Here is a 23,476-nt window from a genome sequence, read left to right as displayed (position 1 = left end):
ATATCTCCTCTTGGGGTTCTCCTCCCGGGGGCCGAGGAATGAGGGGTCACTCACTGGGCACCCGGTTAATGGCCCTGAGCGGTCGCAGCACACGGACTGTCCTGACAGCTGAGAAGCTGACGTTCTGCAGGTCCAGCGAATACTCCAGCATCCTGCAGGGAGGGGCCCAAAGGGAGGCCCTTTGAGTCTGAGGCCGCCGTGGGGGTCAAAAGAGGTCAATGAGGAATCCTGCTGTGGTGGGGCAGGAGTCCTCCCCCTCCACCAAGGGACCCTGAAAAGCCAGCTCTCTCCCTGGGGGCAAGGCCACCCCTAAGCCAAGGACAGACTCCTTATCAGAGAATGAACAGAGGAGGGTGTGGATGGAGGGGCCTTGGAATTCAGAGAAGTACTGGCTCAAGCACTATAGGACAGCCCCGGACCCTTGGTGGACAGCCAAGGAGAAAGCAGCACTGTAGCTAGGCTGGGGGAGGGGGCCGGGCCTAGAACTGGCCCTGGGGAAGGGACCAATCTGATCCATCGCTCTCCTGCTCCAAGCCCAGGCCCTCACCCTGCAATGACGATGAAAAAGTCAAGCCGGTTCCAAGTGTCTCCCAGGTAACACTTTTTCCCAAAGATGCCCAAGGCCACCATCTTCACCACCATCTCCACAGCGAAGAAGGCAAAGATGAAGTCATCAAAGGCCTGATGTGGGGACAAGAGGCTGCTGAAACTGAGAAAAGGAGGGGGGGAACACCCCCCTACCCCACCCCCACCCCCTCCTCTGGGCTCAGGGCCTCTTGCAGAGAAGGTGTCAGGGTTATAAAGATCAGGAGCTGCCCCCTCCCGCCACCACACACATGCTTACCTGCAGAATCCGGCAGCGCTGGGAGTCACAGGCGATGTCTTCACACGGCCGGAACATGCCCAGGGTCACACAGTTGAGAAGGATGACCAACATGCTGATGCGCTCAAACCAGGTACCAGGCAGTCAAGGAAACAGCTGGCCAGGCTGGAGTTGAGCCCGGGCCCCTACGCCCTGCCCAAGCACCTCCCACTGCCTGACCTGCCAACCCCATCTGAGAGGCAGCCAGGTGTAGCCAGCTGGTCCCACCTCGGCTCATCTCACCTCTCTGGACCCAGCTTCCTCTTCTGTAAAGTAGGAAAAGCCACAAATACCCTGACTATTTGCACAAGCCATTTGGGGGATAAAATCGATCGTGCTTGTGGAAATGCCAGGCACCAAGAGTTTGCTGCTGAATCTGAATCTTATTCTCCCTACCTCACAGGGAAAATGTGAGAAGCAAATGAGATAATGTATGTGAATGTGTGACACAAACCTAAAGTCGGATTATGCTTGCCTTACAGTTTACCAAGCACTTTCACAGCATGCCACATTGGATGCTCAAAACAGCCCCGAGAAATATCCGGGCTAGATCACCTTCTTCCCCAGAACCCAAGGAAACTGAGGCCCAGAAGTCATGTGCTGAAGGTCACAGGAGAGACCTAGATGAGACTGAGCTTTCCAAGCTTCTGATCTGGGATAGCAGCTTCCATAGCTGCTTAGGCTGCAGGGAAGGGGTTGTCACGACCGCACTGGCCCCAGACAGACAGGCCGAGGCAGACAAGCACCACAGAACTGGAGCCTCAGGCTGCCTCTTCCCCAGCCAGCCCCTGGCCTCTCAAAGCCCTCAGATGGCCTCCAGACACATTCACACAGTTAAATAATGAGGACCCACTACACACCAGGCCCTGCGCTGGACATAAGCCCCCAGCCTGTGCAGAGCAGACAGTACCCTGTATACAGACTATGCCACCATCACACCTTCTTATGGCTTCCAGCAAAGCCCCACCCTGGACCAACAGACTCTGTTTTGCAACAAGGGGGAGAGAGGGGTCTTTCTAAAACCTGAGTCTTTCCACAGAGTGGATTTCATTAAGGGGCTCACTTCCAGCCCATCTACAGGAGGATGTAGAAAATGGCCTCCGGACCTTAGAGAGTTCTGGGCACCAGACTCACAGATAAGTGACCAAGCATCCTGTTTTCTCAAGGAAAACATGAGAGGGGTGGGGAAGAGTAAAGAGGTTAGAAACAAGCAGAGAGTGGGGGGCCAGGGGAAGGAGAAGGCCTTGAGGATGGAGGTGGGGAGGGTGTCATGGCAGCCCACAGCACAACCCACCAAGCCAGACTCAGTGAGACAGAGAGCGCCCAGAGCAGATGGAATCTTCCTGTCATAACTCCACTTCTAGAGTGAGAAGGCTTTGGCCAGGGACCCAAGGACTTACCTTGAAGCTGATCCCAGCCATACCCCATCTCTGTCCTGAACCTCAGACCACACCCCCTCTCCGGGAGCCCACACTCAATCACCTCAAAGCCCTCCTGCCCCCTCCTGTCACCCAGGCCCTTTTCCCTCAGACTCACATCCCTTCCCACCAGCAGGTACCCTAAATTCCCAAGGCACTACAATTTCCCTAATCTTACATCCTCACAGGAATAAGAGTTAAAAAAAAAATTCTAGGCTTTTGGGGTAAGTTGATGGAAGGGGGAAATAAAAAGAGTGCTCTGTTTCCATGGAGCTGTTTTCCTGAGTGGAGCCGGAGCCCAGTGGATCTATCCCCAGAATAAGGGTCAGCCAGGGGTCAGCCTGGAAAAAAGGGGACAGGGAGGGAGCTCCTTTGGGACCATCATCTGAAAAGGGAAGGACACGATTACCTTCAAGAACTGGCCTGCTTTCCCCAACCTAGCCCGCTCCTCTCCTCTGTAGGGAAGAGGGTTCTGGAAGGGACCCATATGAGCAGATGTCTCTACATAGGGGCAGGTGGGTAGTTCTCCTGGGAAGAGGGGCTCCCGGGACACCTGTTTGGACCCCTCTAATGGCAGTGAGTCCACCATGTCATCTGTGCCCTTGTCTCATCTCCCTCGCTGAGGCACGGGCACTCTGTTACACCCAAGCCCCTACAGAGCTTAGAGTAGTGCCTGGCATGTAGCAGATGCTCAAAACATGGGAAGAGTGAATGAATGAATGAATGAGTCAATCAGTCAATCAACCTCCCTGCCTAGAAGCCAGATGTATCTCCCCATTCATGTTTTCCTACCTTGTTTGCTTCAATAGTGATGAACTGATGATGAGTGGGGGTGGGGGGAGAAGTGACACCATAAAGGAGCTGTCCCTCTTTCTGTCCCCACCTTACACATGCTCACACTGAGGCTTCTTATAGCCAGAGTCTGCCTCCAAATAACCCCACCTCCAGCTCTTAACCACAGAAGCCCCTTCTCAAGAGCCTTCTTGGCAATTCACCTTACTCCCGGGTACATCCTGCCACTCTCACCTCTCCCCTTTCCCTATAGGTAAACATACATGGACAGGGAAAACACCAAGGCACAGGCAAATTTGGGACAATCTGAATTAAGGAATAATTAATGAGGGTGGGGGGTCTTTTACCCTTCTCAGGGTAGGGCTCATTTCCTTGGGAATATGGCCGTATGTCACTGTGCCATGTTCCTCTGTTGCCATAACAACAGGAGGATGTGTCACCAGGTGGTGTGGATTTGTTGCCATGGTAATTAAAGGGACCCCCCCCCCTCACATATGAACTCCCCTTACCCAGGCTGCTGTCTTGTCCTCACGCAGGGAAGGGTAAGTGGGGAGACCCACAGGTTATCAGGTTGGGGGGAACCATGTGACAAGTCCCCATGGCAACCAAGGGAATGGGGGACATTGGTTGCCATAGTGACTATGAGACCTGTGCAGTCACATGTCTACTGTTGCTATGGTGACTGTCCGGGCTGGAGTGGATCCCAAAGGGGGAGGTGGGTAGGAGAAGTGAGGATCCTTCGTCTCCCCACAACCCACCATCAAAAGCAGAGAAAAAAGGAAATGGCAGGGTGAGGAACCCCACTTCCATCCCTCCTCCTCTTCTCTCTCCAGGAGAGAGAACTAGAGCATGTTATCTGACAACTTAGTCCTCTCTGTGGGGCTTTATCTAGAGCCCTTGCCTAGTTGGGCAGCTATAAGGGAGAGGAAGGTAGAATGAGGAGGGAGGAGGGCTGGACCACCTCCAGGGGCACGGGGGCTCAGGGCAGAGCATGACTGAGAAGGGAAGCAGGCCCCCCAGCTGTCCCATTCTCTGCTAGGAGCCTGCTAAGCTGAGACCTAGAAGCACTGAAGAGGTAAAGGGCCTGGACCCAGGAATCCTGGCCTCCTACTACTCGTTGGGAAGGTGGGGTGTTTGCCTCATTCACCCCCGGAGAGGCTGGTGTCTATGGGATTCAGCATTCCCCAGAGTGGCGTGAGATCTAGGGACTCAGGAGGGGGCTCCTGCTAGGGAGGCTGAAAAGGGGATTCCCCCAGCCGAGCCCCCCCTGACTCCCACAAGCCTGTTTCCCGGTGGTCTGCCCGCCGACCGCTCCAGACTGTGGGTGTGTGGGGAGGGAGGTTTCCAGCTGAACTGAAAACTGCAGCCCGAAGAAAGGCAGCCAGCCCCACCCAGAGACAGAGACGAGAGACACAGAGACACAAGAGAGCTGGCCCGCTGGAATCTTTGGGAGGGGAAATAGGCCAGAAAGCTGATTCAAACGTCTGTGACTCTCTGTGTGTATGTGTGTGTGTATGTCTGCGTGTGTGAGTGTGTGTGTGTGTATGTCTGCGTGTGTGAGCAGTTGTGTCTGTCGCCATCCTGGCTGAGGCAGGCAGGGCGGGGTGAGAGCTGGGGCGGGAGCAGGCAAGGGGTGAAGGGGGGCTGTGTGGTGGGGGTAATCCCAGGAATGGCTCCAACTGGCACTCTCCATGATGGGGAGTCCCCTGACAGTTCCGTGGAGCAGAGTGTGTATGTGGCCGAGAAGGAAGGTGGGCCTGGACAGAAAGAGTGCCAGGAGGTGTTCTGGCCCCCTCAGCCCAGTTCAGTGCTGCAGCCCCAGCCCTTCTCCCCAGAACTCCCTCTGGAGAGCCTTGGGTTTGAAAATGAGAGGAGGGAATTGGTGAGGAGACAGGAAGAACACCCCCCTTCCATTTCCTCTGAGGACCAAAATGGAGATTTCTCCCTAGGTAAGAGAGACAGGGGAACTTGGGACACTGGGACAGTGGCAAGGAAAGCTCCAGAGATGCCTGGTGCCCCCTCCCCTCCAGACGCACACACTCGCAGACACACACAGTGATCACACACTCACACTCACTTCTGGAAACCATTAGGGCTCCTGCTGTTCAGGCCTCCCCCTTCTCCTCCCCCCACTCCTGGCAGGCTCCCTTCTCCCCCTCTGGCCCCCTTCCCACTCCCCCTCTCGGCATCCCAAATGCCAGCCTGTGATTTCCAAATGAGAAAAAGCTGTGCTGGGCTCTGAGCTTGGAGAAACTCCTACACAAACTTCCAGATGTGACACAACAGCCGGGGAGGGAATGCTCAGGATCTCCTTCCCGGGAGGGGAAACGCACTCCCTCACACTTGAAGAAACACATACTGGAAAGTCCAATACACTCTCTCCCCTATAGCCTGGGAGGAGGGGGGCCCTTCTGACTCTGACCGTGAACCCCCAGTCTCCCCAGTACCACTTCCGAGCCCCTCCTTCCTTTTGCTGCCATCCCTCCCTCCCCAACACACACACACACACACACACACACACACACACACACACACACACACACTCACACACTCACTTACACACCACTTCCCACCTGGGTCTAGATCTCCTCTCTAGGAAACCTGGTTTCTTAAAGAGGCTAAGAGAGGAAGGGGCTGAGAAGCATGCCAAGAAGAGCCTAACTAGCTTCAGTTAGTTGAGAGGAGGTGTCCTTATGTCCCTCAGGCCCAGAGGTGCAGCCAAGGGAAGCCTCGCAGATACCAAAAAGAGAGAGGGAAAGACTGAGGCCCAAGAGTCCGTCCAGAACCCCTCCAGCAGTGAAAAACATAGGTGTCCCTTGATACATGGGTGTGATGAGAGTGGTGAGCGCACATCTCAGGCAGCCCCGTTACCAAGAAATTGTTCTCCACCCATCCTCAGCCAATCGAGGCTTAGCGGGCTGTCCAGACCGAGCGATGCTAATGCCCCTCACCCCAGACTCCCACCACCCTAGCGGGAAGCCTGCTCCCCCCTCCCAAGATGAGCACTGGGCCTCCACCTCTCTTCCGTCATTCCAGCCCTCTCCAACTGCCCCCTCCCAGAACACCTCAAGGAAGGAATCTGACCCCAGACCATCCACTAGCACCTGAAGATAGGGCAGGTGGGGATATGCTAGCCAAGAGGTCTGTGTTGTTTTGGAGGGAAAAGGGAGAGAGGATTTCTCTACACACAGTCCCCCACCACCACACACACACACCCCCGGGGGGCTCCTGAGAAGGAGGGGACAGGTCTGGTGCTTTTTTACATTCATGGAGAAGGTGGGTGATTAGCTGCAGAGAGGAGGGATGCCCTGAGCCTGTTCTTTTCAGAGACATTTGTTCCCCATCTCTACCCCTGAGAAAGTGGCCTGGGGTTGCCGGGGGGGTGGGTAGGGGGGGCGGAGTGGGCAAGGTGTGCCAACTCAGCAGGTCCACACACCTTGGAGGCAGCCCTCTATTTCTGCAGCTCAGAGAGAAAGGAAGGGCGGGGGATGGAGAGAGCGTGCGACGAGGGGAGCTCCCTAAAGACCCACAGGGTGTAGAGGATGGGGGTTGGGGGGGACCCAAGCTCACATCCCTGCTTTGCGCACTAGAGGCAGCAGAGCTGCAGAGAGTGAGGGCGGTGCCAAGCTCCCCCCCTTCCCCAAAGCAGAGTCCCGGTTGGGCTCTTAGGGGTTACAAGGGAGACCCGACGTCTCCCACCCTGAGTCCAAAAGAGCCTCTGAGCTGGGAGGAAAGTGCCAGGAGAAGCTGTCAAGACCAGGGATGGCAGCGTACCCCCCCTTCCCTTCCGGCAGTGGCGGGACCTAACGCAGCCTGGAGCTAGGCATTAGTCAAGCAGTGCTTTGTGCTAGGGGCTAAGGGGGAGAGGCCGTGGGGATTAGGGGGCTGGGGTCTCCCATGCAATTCATGACGGGGAAGAGGATAGAGGGCAGTGCTAAAACTATCCCCCTGGGATGTGGGGCTTGCATTCCACAAACCTATCCAAGGAGTACACATGGGGTGGTGGACCCGAGTCTTCCCCAGTGAACCAGCTCAGAGTCTCACTGTCCCCCCAGTAGTTTCTTGGAAGGCTGCGGTCTCCCATACCTGCTCTGCAATCAGGCGGGAGCACTCCCATAGAAAAGGGATGGATAACTTGGACCGGTTTAATCCCATCCCCCGCTTGCCAAAGCTCTTACCACAGTCTTTCCCTCCACAAGAAAAAATCTGGCACGAAACTCCCCAACCCAACCTTAAGCACCCCGCATTGAATAAAGAACTGGGGAAAAGGGAGGCATTCTGAGCATTGGGCTCCTACTGAAAGGGTCTCTACCCCGGCTCTGGGGGCAGACGGCTTTCCTCCATCACATCTTTTTCTCATTCTGCACTCCTGACATCAGCCGCCGCCGGAATCTCCTTATTGTGCCTCCAACCCGCGGGGTGGGGGTGGGGGGGTTAGGACCTGGTCCCCGCCCCCCAACATCTCCCTCAGGGGCAGTAAAAACGTCAGCCTCAAGGACCAGGTCGGGGCGGGTGCCGGTGGGGTGGGGTGGGGGAATCAGACCCTAGAATCCACCGCAAACTTTGGAGCTGGGGCAGGAGGGAAACCCAGGAGACTGCGGTCCCCCCCCTCCCCCGTCCCCGCAGCTTCCTCCCCACCCCACCCCCCAAACTCGGAAACCAAACCCAGCTCGCTAACTGGCGGCGGGCGGAATAGAGCTCCCAGGCTCCCGAAGCTCCCCACATCTGGAGGATGACGACCCTCCCCTGCCCACATCTGGAGAGCATCCAGCTGCACACCAGTAGGGCACGTCTCCTCTCTTTTCCTGGCCTGGATCCCAACCCCCCAAGGAGGACTAAGGTGTGGGTACCGAGGTGGGGCTCGCCTGGGGTATCAGCCAAACCTACTCCCGTCTCCGCTCCTACTCTGAAGCCCCCTTCCCTCCTTTGCAGCCCCCCTCTCATCTGCCCACCTTCCGGGCTCACTTCTCCGACTCACCTGGCTTTTGGTCCCCTCAGGCGGCGCGGCCCGCCCCCCTGCGGCCCCCCAGCCCGGCGGTCGTGCCCCGGAGGATATGGGTTACAGACCGTGCGGAGACACCAGCTCCGCGGGCGGCTGTCCTGGCTCAAGTAGAAGAAAACCACCGGGGCCAGTGCAGGGTATGGCAGCCCCTCCGCCTCGGAGTCCGCGCTGCCCGGGTCCTTTTCCGCCGACCCCGGCCCCGGCCGGCCCCCGGCCCCCGACAGGTCGTTGAGCCGCATGAAGCTCCGGGGCTGTCCTGACTCCTCGGCGCCCGCTCCATCCTCCTCCTCGTCCATCCTCTGGCCAGCTGGGGCCCCGGGTGGTTTCGAGAGGGGCAAGGGGCGCCCCTCAGAGAAGGTGTCCTCACGCAACCGGGGGGCCCCGGCGGGGGCGCATCTGGGGAGCTCTAGGGCGCAGGCTGAGCCCCCGGGGGGGCCAGTTCAGCCCAGCTCCCCCTGCCCGCAGGGGCATGCTGCCCGCGGGGCGCCGGGTCGCAGGGAAGCCCCGCCCGGCGCGAGTCCCGCTTCCCCAGGGCTTCTGGGCCCCCCCGGGCCAGCCGGCCGGCTCCCCCTCACTTTGTTCCGGCTTCTTCGCTTCGCGCCCAGGCTCCGGTCGCCAGATTCGGCACTACCTTCGGCGAAGCGGCCCCAAAAGGGGGAGAGAGAAGGGGGGTGGAGGGTGGGGGGGGCCGGAGAGGGGCGCCCCCTCTTCCCGCGGCGCAGCTGGAGCAGGATCTAAGGGGTCAGCATCGTCCCGGCTCCGCGCCAGCGGCGGCGGGGGAGGGGAGGAGGAATCTCTTTGGGGGTGGGTTTGGAGGGGGTTGGGGGAGGCTCCTTTCTCCACCCGGCGGCGGGCTCACGGTCCAGGAGGGGCGGGGAGGTGGTAGGGGGCCGTCCCGGGCGGGGGTGGAGGCGGAGATGCCGCCGCCGCAGCCGCCGCGGTGGGTGCCGCTGCCGTAGCTGTCGCCGGCACCACTGCCTCCTCCTCCGGCCGAGACGCGGAGCGAGCAAGCGAAAGCGGCGGCGAGGAGCCCGGCGCACACCACAGCTGGATCCCTCACTCCAACTTCAAGCCTCGGCCCCGCCTCTCCCCAGCCAGCCTCGCAGCCAATCGCCGCGCGCCGCCGGCCCCGAGCCGCACTCCCATTGGCCGGCTGCCGTGGCAGTGCGGGCGGGGGCGCCGGGGAGAGAGCCACAGCTGGAATCCGGTTCCCACCCCAAAGCCCGGGACCGCCCCTCTCCCCTCCCCTTGGCACTGGTGTCCGCTCCCGAAGACTGGAGCCAATTAGACGGCTACCCAGACCGAACCCACTTTCTTATTGGCCAGTGGGGGCTCTGGGACTCCTCTGGAGGGAGCCCCAGGGAATCAGAGTATTTGGCGCGGGGTCCCGGGATAGCGCCGCCGGCCCCCGGGCATCCTTTGTCCAAGACCCCAGAATTGGACCGCAGCCGGAGGGCGGGGCTCAGCTCTGGGCGGGCCTGGTGCAGAAGGAAGGCAGACAGCCCGGTGTGAGGGGTGTGACCAGGGCCCCAGAGCGAAATCCTGGGTCTCTACCGGATTAATATCCCACCCTGGAGTTGAGCCTGGGAGCGGGACTGAGGAAGGGGCGAGCGGAGCGGGAACTCCCGGGGGTAGGGCTTCAGGCTGGAGGAGGCTGGTCTTAGGAAAACGGGCGGAGCCCAGGGAAGGCTGAGGCAGTCAAGGTCTGGGCGTGGCCTCCACCAACCTCTTGAGCTTGTTGTTCCTCCTCCCAGGTCCATTTCTGCGACTTTGACCCTAATCTCCTAACCCTAACCCTCTGACCCTGATCTCATGTTGACACTCCTGAGCTTCAGGAGAGGGCTTCGTGCTTGAACACATGGCCCCAGGCAGGTCACGCGGGACCCAGAGCCCGGATCTCCAAGAGCAGCTGCGGAGCAGAGGGATGTTCCTGCGAAGGGACCTGCCAGGGTCTCGAGTGTGTGGGAGGAGGTAGAAGCATAGATCTGGGCTTTACCGACTCTTAACCTGCAAAGTTTCACCAAGCCCCCACTCCGTGCCTCAGTTTCTCATTCCCGAGTTCCAAAATGGCTTATGCGGAGGCTGTCCGCAGGACAGGAGATTGGCGGGGCTACTCTCCTTGCACATCTCCACCCTACCAGGAGCTGGTCCTCGATGGTCTGCTGCTACCCACGCGCGCGCGCGCACGTGTACCCCGGCCCTCCTCCCGCCTCTCTTTCCTGAGTCCCCCGGCTCTCTCTGCCCCAGCTCCCTCTTGCCGCCAGCTCTACCCCTAAAGGCTGTTGGTACCCGGGAGCGGAGTTCTGGGCGCTGGGGTGAAGTGGGGCGGGGAGGGCATCGAGGATTAAGACGTCGGGAAGCGCTTCTCCACCTCTGCGGGAGGTAGACACAGCGGAACCAAGCAAGTCAGTTAGTTCCCTCTCCTGAGACTTCGCGGCCGCTTACGCCACTGAGGAGAGGCAGAGGGATGGACCGGATGACCTCCTACACCCGCCATCCCCCCACCCCCACCCCCGACTCCCTGGCGTTTTTCGCTCTCCTAGGGCTGCGCCACCCAAGGCTCCCGCCGAGTGGGGTGCGTGTCTCAGCTCCCTCCCGGGCGGGTTGCGGGGAGTGCAGTAGGGAGGGCAGAGCGGCTGCTGCCTCCCAGGTTGCCCTTTCGCCGAATCCGGCGCCGAGTTGTGCAAATGAGGCCGGGCTCATTTGCATTTCATGCTAATGAGCAGTTCCCTTAAGTGCCTTTCTCTCCTGGCGGGAGTCTCTGCCCTCATTCCGCGTGTGCCCGCGCCAGTCTTGAACTCTCAGTGGTCTTCTGGGAGAGGGGCCTATTTATGGTTTGCCCTCGTGTCTGACACCTTCCCTCTCGCTGGTCCGCAGTCGGCCTAGTGGCCTGCCCTTCCCAGACAGGATCAAGAGGCCCCACGGCTGGCACCACAGGTAGTGACTCTATTCATTCCCTCTTAACAGAGGGGAAAACGAGGCCAGAGAGGCTTGCCCAGCCCAATGGTCAGGTTTCCTGATGGTCAGCAGGCCCCACACCTTCATCCACCATCCAGACCACTCCCTAACCCCCATCTCTGGGCTGAACTCAGTTCTAGAACATGTGCAAAAAGGGGGGCAGATACATGCACCATCTGGGCAAATCATCCCAGTGCTCGGGGCCACCTAAGGCCTGTGCAAGACACCAGGAGATTCTGATATCCCTGTCAGAGATGCTCACTGTTGGCCTGAGTGGAGGAGGTTAGGAGGGAGACAGGACCCAGGAAGAAGGCAAAGGAAGCCATGAAACCATCTTTAACTCCCACCCTCCAAGCCTCAGCTCTGACATCACCTCCTCAGGGCGGCCTTCTTTGAGCAAGTATCACAGTGCCTACTAAGCGCCAAGGTTCTGAGGACACAGTTCTGGATCAGACCAGAGTCCATAACCTCAGACAGAGCACTTGGCCCAGCCCAGGCTTATGTCTGTATTTGTAGGAAATGGTTCTCTTCCCCTCTAGGCTCTACGTTCCCTGAGGGCAGGGGCTATTTCCATTTTGCTCACCAGTTTGGCACATAGTAGGTGCTTAATAAATCTCTGTTAGATGAATAAATAACCTCAGGCAGACAGGGGGAATGGGAGGGATAAGAAATTCCTTTCTTTGGGTCGCAGCTGGTCTAAGAGTTGTCTAAGATCTCCTCTGATTTTAGGGGAGAACACCCATATAGGTCCTGCTCCACCAGCCCCTCCAGCCCGCTCCCATTTACACGTCCCTCACAGCCAGTATGGCTCCCTCAGGAACTAAGAGAATCTTCCCATAGGTGATGCTCTCTGCTCAGCAATGATACACTGTCCTATTTAGTCAACTCACAGCCCTGGGAGTTGGTGGCTGGGTGGGAGCTGGGAGTTGGGTGGTATTTTTTAGATAAGGAAACTGAGGCTCCAGGAGGTGATGAAATTACTTAAGTGACTGCCCAAACTATGAGGCCCTGTCTCCAACGGCCCTGGCCCACAGCTCCTCCAGGACAGTCCTACCAGCAGAACAAGGAGCATACCAGCAGAACAAGAGGGACCAGCAAAGGAGAGGAGAGGCTGAAGACTTAAAACCCCACATCTGAGCAAGACTAATGCTCAGCCCTGCCCTCTTTAGAAAATGCAAGCACTCCCAAGAGAAATAACCCTTTAAGGCCCTAACTCCTTCCTCTGAACCCGTTTACTAAATACCATTGTCAGGCACATGCCTGATACCAGGGGATGGAAAAGAGGAGACACAGAGCAGAAGGAAGACGGGATGGAGGGGCAGAAAACACCAAAAGCACCCTCCTTCACAGCTGGACCTCCTGGGGGAAGAGGAAGCCTTAGTGGTCTTTACTGCACGCTGAAGACCCCAGAAAGAATGAGATATGTTGAGCGGTTTCAGGCCAGGCTCTTACCCTCTCTGAGCCTTGAACATCTATCCATATGAGGCCAAAGGTACCTGCCTTGCCACCTCATTCATGAGGGTCAATGGGACGACTGAGGCAAGAGGACTCTGCAAACTGCCTAGACCTTTCCAAAGCCAGGGCTGGGGCTGCCAAAAAGGCTACCTGTGCTTCACCATGCTCCACCCTCCCTCCTTACTGCCCCCCAGATCAGGCTCTGCTTGCCCAGCCCCCAGACTTCCTGGCCAGGCTGAGCAGGGTCCAGCCAGAAAGGGGACAGTTTACCTTGTTGGCTGGAGCCCTAATCCTCCCCAGATGGGCCGGTGGCTTGCACCAAGGGCCCAGTTGCCCAGACCTGGGTCCCGTTGACCATATGTGGCTATGATTGACAGTGTGCAGGGGGTGGCTGTGGTCCTGAGCAGACCTTGGAGTGATTCAGTCCAGTCTCCCAGCTCCTTCCAGCCCCGCTCCTCCCCACTGCTGATGTCCCCACAAGCAGTGGCCCCATTCAGATCTCATCTCTAGCGGCCTCTTCTGGCTCTCTCTACTGCTTGGCTCTGGGGCTACAAGGGTGCCTAGGCTCATCAGACCCCCAAAGGGCCCAGGGTTGGGGGGCAGCCCCATTATCCTACACTTGCCCTTCCCAAAGCATGCTTCCCAGTCCCCTCCCCCTGGTGAAAACTAGATGGGGTTTCCAGGGCCTATGAAGATGTTGGGTGCCAAGGATGGGGCTTGTGAGCATCTCCCAACATTGAGGGAACAGGAGGAGATCACAGGAAGGCAGAGGCTTTCCCTACAGCAGGAAGGACTCAGGTTTGGAGAAGGACTTCCAACCCAACAGATGCTCCAAATGAAAGAAAACTCTTTCCCTGGACTTAAGTGAGGGCAGGGGGATGGACCATATGACCTCCTGCAGGAAGGCTGGGAGCTGGACAGATACCCCAAAAGAAATGTCCTTGGTCCTGATAAGAGCGGCTCCCATAATGGACCAGAACATATGCAAATTTCATGAAAAATAAAAGCTTATATGAAGCATCCCCCGCCTCTTCCCCAGCTTAAAATTGGAGGAGACCATAGGAAGGGAGGGCAGGCCCCTTTCTTAACCCTTCCTGAGGGCAAGGATAGGCCTTTCCCCTCCCGTGCAAGTACACACCCCCACCACTGGTGGTCATTACTGGTCCCCTGACCTCAGCTTCACTCAGGTTGCCATGTCCATAGAGCGGGGCAGAGTCAGCCTGGTGACCTTTGAAGGTGAAAGAGGAATCCAAGGAGGCAGAGGGGGCAGCTAGGGGCTCCCAGAAAAGGGGCTCTGGGCTGCTGGCTCCCATGCTGGAGCCCGAGGCCCCTCTCTTATAAGCAAGGTTGAGGCCCTGACGTTCCCGCAGGACGCTGTTAGGTTTATTCCAGGGTAAGTGAGTGCCCAAGGTGGGTCAGCGAGGATGGCCGAGGTCACCTGGTGACAGTGTGCTCAAGGGTGGCCGCAGGTTCTGCAGGGCCCTGCAGGGCCTGAGTCTCTGGCCGGCTGGGAAGCTCCACCTTCTGCCCCAGCCCGAGGTGGGGGAGGCAGTCACTGATGTAGCAGTTTCCGTAGTTCACAGGGCTCGGTGATGGGCATCGAGCAGGCCTGGTTCTCACACACGTAGGCAGTGGCCTGGTCTTCTAGCCGTCGCAGGGTACTCAGGAAAGGCAGCTGGCGGGATAGGAAGCTCGAGGGGTCCCCATCAGCCAGAATCAGCACCTGGGAGAGTGGCAGAGAGGGTCACCTGGGGGCACTGGGACACCGGCAGGGCCCACTAGTGGGTGTCTTCTCCCCAGGCTTTCAAAGGAGCCGGAGATACTGGGGAGCTGAGGAGGGGAGGGGGCCCTGGCAGGGGAGGCAGAGGGTGGGGCCAGGCTCACAGACCAAACCTTGTTAGGGATGTAGATGGAGTGGACACACTGCAACAGAGCCTTGGTGTCCTTGGCCTGGGGGTCTCCACAGATCACGATCTGGCCAGAACAGAAAGGTAACTCCAGTGACAGGTGCAGAGGGGCTGGACCCAGACCTACCAGGGCTTCCCCATCCTCCTGCCAGCCACCCTATATGCCTAAGAAGAAATGGGGACTCAGCTCAGCATCCCCCAGACCAGCTGCCAGGAGGCCGCATCGGATTCACTGCTCAGCAGGTGAGAACACGTACACACACACACACACACACACACACACACACACACACACAGAGGCAGAGATATATAGGCAAACATGCAAATATAAGCAGGCAAACCTGAACACGGGGCATACACACAGAGACCAGTAATCAGGTACTAGTGAACACTCACACCAGCACACACGCAGAAAGGCAGGCACAGTCACATACCTCCACTCCAGAGTCATACACATCCAGAGGCACACGCACAGCAATAACACACAGAGACTTACACACAGACAAGCATATACCTGCACACACTATACCGCTGACCCAACTATACCGACACACAGAGGCACACAGAGAATCACAGAAGCACACAGAAGCCTCAGAGAAACACTTCAGCAACCACAGGGACCCATATTTAACCCCTTCCTCTGACAGCCCCAGTCACAGGCGCTCACACAGGCACCTGCCCGTGCCGGAGGCCTGCTTCAGACACACACTCAACACAGACCCCCTCCACCTGCACAGAGCAGCCTTACAGACATTCCCTCCGAGATACCTCTACACACACTCACACAAGGCCACACATTCATGGACCTGAGCTCTGCGGACAGCCCCAGGAACTCCACTCCATGTCTCTATTGCAGCCCCGGCTCCCCTCCCACCCAGGGTCCCTGCCCAAGTGCCCCACCTGCTTGAGGGTCTGCTGGTGGGCTGAGAGGGCGCGGACCATCTCAGGCAACGCCACGGGGACACGGCGCATGCGCTCAGAGAAGGCGGTCAACAGGCACACACACTTGTCCATCCAGTCCTTGTGGCCTGTGAAGCCGTGCAGCCGAAGCAGGTTATGGGCCGACGTGGAGTTGGCGCTGGGCTCTGCACCATCCTGGTCTGCAGGGTGCATGGGGGGCAAGGGCTGAGACGGGGGGTCATTGGGTCCCAGGACCCTGCTCCAGGACTGTGGCCAGGGCAGCTGGAGGGATGGGGTGGAGGAGTCCCTGCCCGCCGGCTCCTGCCCCAGGTCTGAGAGTGTAATGCTGACCCCAGCAGTTACTGACCCTTTGCGCACTCACACGCATCCTCAACTCCACCTGCCCCAGGCTGAGCTGTTGGTCCCCAGGCTCCCCGATCTCCCTGCTGATACCTCCATCCAGCGACCCAGCTACCCCTCCCTCCGTCTCCCTCACCTCCCACTTCTAATCCATCGTGAATCTGCAGGGTCTGTGGCCAGAATAGATCCAACCTGACCACTTGTCCCATCTCGTACTTCTACCTTGTCTGGGCCTTTGCTGACGCTTTCCTGGACTAACGCCACTAACGGCTTCCTACCTGGCTACCCTGTTTCCCCTGCCCCCATTCCCTTCTCCACCGTCGGTCGGAGTAACATTCTTAAACCTAAACCACAGCAAATCACAACCCACTCAAAACTCACCAGAGCCTTCCACTCCTTGCCACACCTACAAGACCCTGCAGGGATCCAGCCCCACCTGGGCATCCTCCCCTCACACGCTGACCTCTGCCTGCCCTGTCCTCCAGGGCACAGGCTGCCCACTCAGAGCCTCTCACAGGCTGTTCCCTCCACCTGAAATCCCTCTCCTGCTCCTCCAGGGTCACACGGCCCCATCTTGCCCTCCAGTCCTTGGTTGAATGACTCCCCGGCTGAGTTGGGCCCCACTGTTGTTCTCTCAGAGCCCTTTCAGTCATTCAGCTAACGTTTATTGAGCACCTAATTCTGTACCAGGCCTGCGCTAGATCCTGGGGATAAAGCAGTGACAACATCCTGCCTCCAAGACGCTTACATCTGAGTGGGGGGAGAGACCATTAACAGACCAGAGGCATCAAGTGATGCTAAATGCCACTGAGAAAAGTCAGGAACAGGGTACATGGTGGGCAGCTCCTACTTCCCCATGGCGCTCACAATTTTAACTATGTATTTGTGCGTGTGCGTGTTTGCTTTAAATATTACTGTCTGTTAGTTGTCTCCCTTACTGAACAGTAAGCTTTATGAGGGTAGGGATGAAGCTGGCCTTGTTCCATCTATCTAGGCATGCCACTTACTGCCACTAAGCATGCTCACAGAAGAGCTACATTAATCTTCATGTCAACCACGTAAGGGAATGCCAACATTAGCTCCATTTTGCATATTAAGAATCTGAGGGGACTTCCCTGGTGGTGCAGTGGTTAAGAATCCACCTGCCAATGCAGGAGACACAGGTTTGAGCCCTGGTCCGGGAAGATCCCACATGCCGCGAAGCAACTAAGCCCATGTGCCACAACTACTGAGCCTGTGCTCTAGAGCCTGCGTGCCACAACTACTGAAGCTCTCACGCCTAGAGCCCATGCTCCGCAGCAAGAGAAGCCACGGCAATGAGAAGCCCGCGCGCCGCAACAACGAGTAGCCCCTGCTCGCCCCAACTAGAGAAAGCCCGCACGCAGCAACGAAGACCCAACGCAACCAAAAATAAATAAATTAATTAATTAATTTAATTGATTCGTTAAAAAAAAAAAAAAAAAAGAATCTGAGGCTCTGCAATGCAACAAGACCAGCCCAACGTCACTCGGTTAATGAGTGGTAAAGATGTGAGCCCAGGAGGGCCTGGCCCCTGCCCATGCTGGCGCTTTACCACCACACTGCACTTACGCCTCCCCCAGGGAAAACCAAGCTGGACCCCAGGCCGGCTCCACATCCTCACTGACCGTCCTTCAGACGCAGGGGCAGGCCAGCCCCCAGCTCAGCCTCACTGCAGAAGTAGCCGCCACCCCGGGAGTCCCAGAAGAGCCTGTCCTGCGTGTCCTGCAGCCGCAGAGCCCACTCGAGCCACGCGCTCTCCTGTGAAGCCTCGTACAAGTCCAGCAGGCCCCGCACCACGAAGGCGTAGTCCTCCAGGAAGCCCCAGCAGGGCGGGTTGCTGGGGGGACAGGCATTGGGGAGGAGACAGGACAGGGAGAGAGGGGCTTTCACAGAGGAGGCCCTTTTCACATGCTTTTGTTTAACCCTCAAAATCTAGCTCTTGGGTAGGTCCCATTAGCCCATTTCCCAGATGAGCAAATGGTCCCAGGGAAGTTAAGAGCTCATAGTGGGCAGAAAGCAGAGCCAGGACTAGTTGCCCACCCAGAGAGGAGAAGAGGGGCAGAGAGAAGCATGGGATGCCCAAGGAGGCAAGCCTTCCCGGACTGCCCGGCCCCCCACCTGTGCTCCACGGTCCCCCCAGAGCCTGCATAGCAGGTCCGCATTAGGCGGCCACTGGCCACGTCAAACATGTGCCGCTTCAGGAACTTGGCACCACTGATGGCGTAGCTGATCAGCCTCTCCTGGCCCAGGACAGCCCCGGTCACAGCAAAGCCAGACACCATCAGTCCTGGAGGTAGGAGACACGAGTGGTTGTGACGCCAGTCAGGGCCCTCCCGGTATGTCCATCCCAGCCCCCCAAGCTCTGACACCTCCCTGGAGCAATAGGGTAAGCGGGTAAGAGTTTGAGCTCCAGCGCCAGGCAGAGCTGGGCTCCTTTCCCTGTGTGTGACCTCGGGTGGATTACCGTAACTCTCTAGGCCTCAGTTTGCGCATTTGTAAATTAAGGACAATGAACCTGATAAAGGAAGAATTACTATTTAGCAGGTGCCTATCATACATAAGGGCCCTTATGAAGGGTAATTCTATAAACGGATCAGGCCTCAGAAACAGCCACCCCACCGTTCCAGGCCGCCAACATCTTGCTGTCCAGGTGCGGCTTCGGCCGATGTTTCCGGGCCTGGAAAAGCTTCTCGAGGCCTGAGTTGAGTAAGGTCCGTACGGCCTCCACTTCCAGGCCAAAGCGGGCAGCAGTCAGCTCCAGTGAATACCGGACGGTCAGCACGTTCTGGCCCTGCAGCTCCCCCTTTGGGTCCTGAAGAAAACAGCCCTTGTCCGAGGGAGTCCACTTGCCTGTCCGGCTTCAGGACCCCTCCTGGGACCCAGCAGTCCTCACCTGACTGGGGCTGATGCTGCCGGCCTCCGTGAGCCCATAGTGCTTCATGAGGAGCTGGCCTGAGGTCAGAGGCTCGGTGGCGCCCAGCACGGGCTCGGGGAGGAGCTGCTGGACCTCTTTGACTGTCCACACGTAGAAGGCACCCTCTTTGGGCCGCATGCCCCGCTCCGGGGGTGAGTCCGCGTCCTCTGCACTGTAGAAGCCTCCAGACTGTGGGGAGGGGAGAGTTGGCTGGCCCCAGCCTTCAGGGCAGCCAGTGGAGGCCCCGAGCCCTCCCGCAGCCAGACCCGCCTGCCTTAGCGGACACACACCCGGTGACTCAGGTTCCGAGCCACGTACTGCAGGATGCCTTTGGCAACTTCGGAGTAGAACTCGTCACCAGAGATCTGAGTGGGAAGGAAGGAGGCTGTAAGCAGAGAGAGCTAGGTACAAGGGGCACTCAGCGTTCTCCCAGGAAGGTAGGGAGGGAAGCTGGGTAGTGGACATATGAGAGAGATTTAGGGGTGAGGTTAAGGGAGAGCCACAAGTCACCAGGAAGGCCCTGCAAAGGGGCAGCCAGGCGTAGGTGGACAGACTGGGTCTCTGCTCTGGGCTGGGATCAGGGGTCACCTGGAAGGCCTGTGAATAGGCCACCGTGAGCTGTGCCTGGTCATACAGCATCTTCTCAAAGTGGGGGACGTGCCACTGGCGGTCCGTGGAGTAGCGGTGGAAGCCCTGTGCCAGGAGGAACGTGGGGCTGGAGGCCGATCCCAGCTGCTGCCCCCACCCCGCTGCCCTCTCCAGGGAATGCCTATCCCCCCCTCACCTGCCCCACATGGTCTCGGATGCCCCCGTTGGCCATCATCTTCAGGGTGTGCAAGGCCATCTGCTGGGCCCGAGAGCCATCCTGAGTTAGCCGATGGCTGAGCCAGTAGGAGAACAGGAAGCTCAGGATCACTGCAGACACCGAGAGCACGCGGGTGAGAGACCGGGGAGGACAAACGGGCCGAGATCTGGGTGATCAGGACTTTGGCCAGGCTGGGGTTAGGGGTTCACTCAACAGGCAGTCTCTCTGGACAGGCTGAGGGTCAGGAGGTCAACCCACAGGACAGGTGATCGTTACCCAGGTCAGCGTTGGAGGGTCCCTGCTAAGACCAGAAGTCAGGGCTTCACTAGATAGCTACTGACAGACAGACTGGGGCTCAGGAGGTCACTGGCCAGACAGGAGAGTGGGAAGTTAATAAGCAAGACGAGAGTCAGGAGATCACTTACTAGGGTAGGCTTCAGAAGGCCAGGCCGAGGCTGGAGCGGTCACGGGGCGGGGGGCACTGACCTGGCGTGGGGAACTTGGGGGCCTCGGCAAAGCCGCCATACTCCTCATCATAGCCCTCGTCCAGTTGCTGGAAGCAGCGGCTGTTCATGGTGGCAGCAGAGGGTGGCAGCTGGCGGTCACCCATGCTGATCTCCGACCGGGCCAGCAGAGCTGCGGTGACACGCTGGCTGTTTTCCAGCAGGGTACTCTTGTTCTGGTTCCACTATGGGAGGCAGGGGCAGACCTGGAGGTCAGCACAGGGTGGGGGCCCTTGTTCCCTCACCCTTGACCCCCGGCCCCCCCACTCCCCAGCGCACACCCACCTGCTCCCGTATCCTCATCAACACTGTGCGGAAGCCAACTCGGGTCAAGCCATCCTCAGGGGGGAAATAGGTGCCCCCCACAAAGGGCTGTAGGTTGGGAGTCAACCACACACTCATGGGCCAGCCCCCACCATTGCTGGTGGCCTGGCGGAGAGAGGGGCAAGGTGAGGGGAGCGGCCCCATGTGCACGGGCAACCACTCCTCCACGGGAAGACCACTCACCTGCACAAAGGTCATATACACTTTGTCCACATCGGGCCGCTCTTCCCGGTCAACCTTCACGCTGACAAAGTCCTCATTGAGCAGGCGGCCAATCTCCTCGTTCTGGAAGGACTCCTCCTCCATCATGTGGCACCAGTGGCAGGTGGAATACCCCACTGGAATGGGGTCACGGGGCCAGGGGGGACCAGTGACTGGTCAGAGGGGGGCCAGCCAAAGGGTCACAGCTGAGCCAGAGAGGCCCTGGCCTGTAGTTTCCTGGGAGGCCCCCAGGCCCAGGGAACCCTTCCCTTATCCACCACCACTCCCCTCGCCCAGCCCAGGGATGGTGGGTGCAGTACCTGAAAGGAAAATTGGCTTGTCTTCTTTCCTGGCCTTGTCGAAGGCTTCCTGCCCCCAGGGGTACCTAGGCCCGGCAGGGTGGGGCATCACTCACTAGCCCGGGCGGGGGTGGGCAGTGGGGGGTAGGAGGGGTGAGGGTCCAGCTGCCCTGGCAGGGCATCAGGAGAGGGACTCACCAGTCCACAGGGTTGTAGGCATGTTGCAGGAGGTACGGTGACTTCTCACTGATCAGGCGGTTGGGGACTTTCTGGGGTGTGGGCTGAGAGCAGTTAGTCCGGCTCCCCTTCCCTCCAGCCGGCATGGGCACTGAACTACTGACCGTCACGCTTCGGTCCTTGTCCCGGGAGGAGCTACCCCTGTCGTGGGCAGGCGGGTCAGGTGAGGAGTGTCCACCGCCTCCCCCTACACCGACCCCAGAGGCCCACCTGACCCCACCCTGCCCTCTGGCACCCCTTCTGGAACCCCCCCCCGTTCCCAGCCCAACCCACCTTTCTGAACCACGGGGGAGACCGTGGCCTTTGCGCTCTCCCTTGTGTTTTTGGGGGGGTGAAGAAAGGTGGCTCATTGGGGGCCCCCTGCCAGGTTAGTCTCCCCCAACCTCTCAGACCTGGCGGTGGGAAGGGTGATGACTGTGAGGTCAGGGCGAGTCACAGTGGGTGGAATGGTCCTTCAGGCTCCATTCTCTTCCCCTCACCGGGCCCCACCCCAGGGTGGCTGGGCTGGAGGTATCCCTCTGGCATGCCTGCCTGGGTGTGATCTGGGCAGGGAGGCTGCCGGCTGCTGGGTTTGGGACTGCGCCAGGTGAGGGGCAATGAGAAGAAACTCGGCATCAGGGACTCCCTCACTCAACATCCACCCACTGGGCACTTCTGGGGGGCGAGGTCCTGTGCCAGACACCCCATGACCCCCAAAGAATCAGAAACTGGCCCTGATCTCAGGGGGCTCAGTCTGGGACAGTGGCACCGTAAGGCAGGCCTAAGTAATGACAGGCCCCTGCAGCATTAAGGACTGTGACAGGCCAGCCCAGGGTGCTTCTGGACAAGGACCCTTGGCCCAGCATTGGGGTTCAAGGAAGGCTTCCAGGAGGTGGTGTCAGAACAGAATCCCTGGGGCAAGCTAGCCCTGCAGCTGGAGGGGAGGAAGGGAGGAGGGGGTTACTGTCTGGGCCAGGTCTAGGGAGCGGACTCGGGGAGGTAGGCACGGGGTCGGGGGTGGGGAGGTGGCCGGGCAGGCACAGGGGACCAGCGCCGGGAAGACTGGCCCCGGGGCCCCGCTGGCGCAGGGCGCCAGAGCGGCCCCCTTGCCCGCGCGTACCTGCGGCTCGCGGCGAGGCCCGGCGCAGCGCGGGTCAGCAAGAGGCCGCGGCACCGCCAGGCCCGCGCGCCCTGCATGGCTGCTGGCGGCCGATGGCCCGGACGCCGCGGACAGGAAGGGAGGGCGGGAGGGAGGCTGCGAGGGGCGGGCCCGGGCACCCGACAAGCCGCGGCGCATCTTCGCGGGGACCGCAGGCCACGCGGCTGGTCTCCGAGCGCCGCCCGGTGGTCGACCGAGGGACTGCAGACCGGATAGCCCGGACTTGGGAGGACACGGGTCTGTGCACAAAACTGGGCCGATTAGGCTGGATCTAGACCAGCTGTGGGGGTTAACCCTCTTGAGAAGAAGATGGAGGGCTGTGAGGATGCCAGGGCCGTGGAAAGCTCTGAGCCTCCTGTCATTTTATCCAACCCTTGCCCGTTTTACAAATGAGAAATGAGGCGAGAGGCAAAGGTGTGGCTTGTCCAGACCCTCCAAGCCTTAGGAGCTTTGCCTTTGCTCTGCCCACCCCCCACTCTCCAGGGCCTCAAGGTCCTGCTCAAACCCCACCCCCTCCAGGAAGCCTTCCCTGAATAATAATAATAAGCCAACTTTATGTCCTATCAGGTACTTTACACACGTCTCATTTGCTACATTCAGTCAACATTTATTGAGTGCCCGTCGCCTAGCAGGCACTCTGTTAAGTACAACGGTGGGCAGAGGGGGACCAGGCTCCTGCTCTTGTGTTGCTCGCAGTCTGATGAGGGAGGCAGAAGTCAATCAGACAACCAGACAAATGAATGTACAACCACCCACTGTGAGAAGTGCCATGACTAGGTATCACAAGGAAACTGGTCTGGTGGGAGAGACGAGGGGGGAAGGCCTCCCTAAGGAAATCACATTTGTGTAGCAGCCTTCGAAGAACAAGAGGATGGATTCTGGAGAGAGCATGGGGAAAATGCTGGGGAAGCAAGAGGAACAGATGTGCAAAGGCCCTGTGGCATAGCAGTGAGTCAGGGCTGAGGAACTGCAGAAGCCAGCATGGCTGCAGGGCAGAGAGCACAGGGAAGAGAGATGGTAGGTGAGGCTGTGAGGCTGTGGAGGAGGAAGGCAGGGGCCAGGTCTTGAACTGTGAGCGGGAGTTTGGTTACTGATGAAAGCAGAAGAAAGCTGTGGAAGGGCTTTAGTCAGGGGAGTGACCCTGCATTTTGGAAAGGTCCCTCCAGTTTCCTGGTGGAGAATAGACTGGAAAGAGACAAGAGTGAAGCAGAGGGGTTCGGAGGCCATAGCAGGACCCAGGGGAGAGCTCTGGGAGGTCTGCACCAGGCAGAGGTGGAGATGGAGAGAGGGGGTGGACTTGAGGTCAGCGGAAGAGGAAACATCCTCAGGATTGTCTATAAGGGAGAGGGGGGTGTCAAGAGTGAAGTTCAGAGTGGGGCT

General features: G+C 58.9%; 2 protein-coding genes across 20 annotated transcripts in view; both read right to left on the bottom strand.

Moving 5' to 3' along the window:
* CACNA1G (calcium voltage-gated channel subunit alpha1 G) overlaps window positions 1-9,101 on the bottom strand; it is a 63,333-nt gene extending 54,232 nt beyond the window's left edge. For 16 of the 17 annotated variants that reach the window (XR_009006267.1, XM_057535655.1, XM_057535663.1 and 13 more), the window contains exons 1-4: window positions 8,130-9,101; window positions 845-957; window positions 548-681; window positions 55-152 (exon numbers count right to left, since the gene is read on the bottom strand). Coding sequence is in view for 15 of the 17 variants with exons in the window: in XM_057535655.1 (XP_057391638.1) it covers window positions 55-152; window positions 548-681; window positions 845-957; window positions 8,130-8,370 (586 nt within the window). In the remaining 2 variants the exon portion in view is untranslated. Of the gene's footprint in view, window positions 1-54; window positions 153-547; window positions 684-844; window positions 958-8,129 lie in introns of those variants that run through there. The other variant, XM_057535665.1, reaches the window with a different exon arrangement.
* Window positions 9,102-11,439: 2,338 nt separating this feature from the next.
* SPATA20 (spermatogenesis associated 20) lies at window positions 11,440-22,173 on the bottom strand. 3 transcript variants are annotated; one of them, XM_057536844.1, is made up of 17 exons: window positions 22,058-22,171; window positions 21,232-21,350; window positions 20,920-21,099; window positions 20,743-20,807; window positions 20,405-20,559; window positions 20,183-20,326; window positions 19,881-20,082; window positions 19,374-19,504; window positions 19,178-19,282; window positions 18,880-18,954; window positions 18,569-18,778; window positions 18,295-18,487; window positions 17,794-17,962; window positions 17,301-17,512; window positions 15,295-15,494; window positions 14,381-14,461; window positions 11,440-14,210 (listed from the first exon to the last, which is right to left on the bottom strand). In XM_057536844.1, exons 2-17 carry the CDS (start codon window positions 21,306-21,308, stop codon window positions 14,040-14,042), a joined length of 2,370 nt encoding a protein of 789 aa, XP_057392827.1. In that variant the 5' UTR covers window positions 21,309-21,350; window positions 22,058-22,171; the 3' UTR covers window positions 11,440-14,039. The 3 variants fall into 3 exon arrangements, with proteins under 3 accessions (XP_057392827.1, XP_057392828.1, XP_007176514.2); XM_057536845.1 differs by having other exon boundaries at window positions 21,232-21,272; window positions 22,058-22,159; XM_007176452.2 differs by lacking the exon at window positions 21,232-21,350 and having other exon boundaries at window positions 22,058-22,173.
* Between the last annotated feature and the right edge of the window lie 1,303 nt (window positions 22,174-23,476).

Source organism: Balaenoptera acutorostrata, chromosome 20 (assembly GCF_949987535.1).
Source record: "Balaenoptera acutorostrata chromosome 20, mBalAcu1.1, whole genome shotgun sequence".
NCBI classification, from domain to species: Eukaryota; Metazoa; Chordata; class Mammalia; order Artiodactyla; family Balaenopteridae; genus Balaenoptera; species Balaenoptera acutorostrata.
The sequence above is the reverse complement of the archived record's forward strand: the minus strand, read 5'-3'. Positions and strand labels throughout refer to the sequence as shown.

Coding starts and splice junctions, on each gene's coding strand:
- SPATA20 (XM_007176452.2), bottom strand. CDS start 22,134: ATGCAGGGCGCGCGGGCCTGGCGGTGCCGCGGCCTCTTGCTGACCCGC. Junction 20,808..20,919: donor GCCTACAACCCTGTGGACTG/GTGAGTCCCTCT, acceptor TGCCGGGCCTAG/GTACCCCTGGGGGCAGGAAG. Junction 18,488..18,568: donor GCAGCATCAGCCCCAGTCAG/GTGAGGACTGCT, acceptor TGTTTTCTTCAG/GACCCAAAGGGGGAGCTGCA.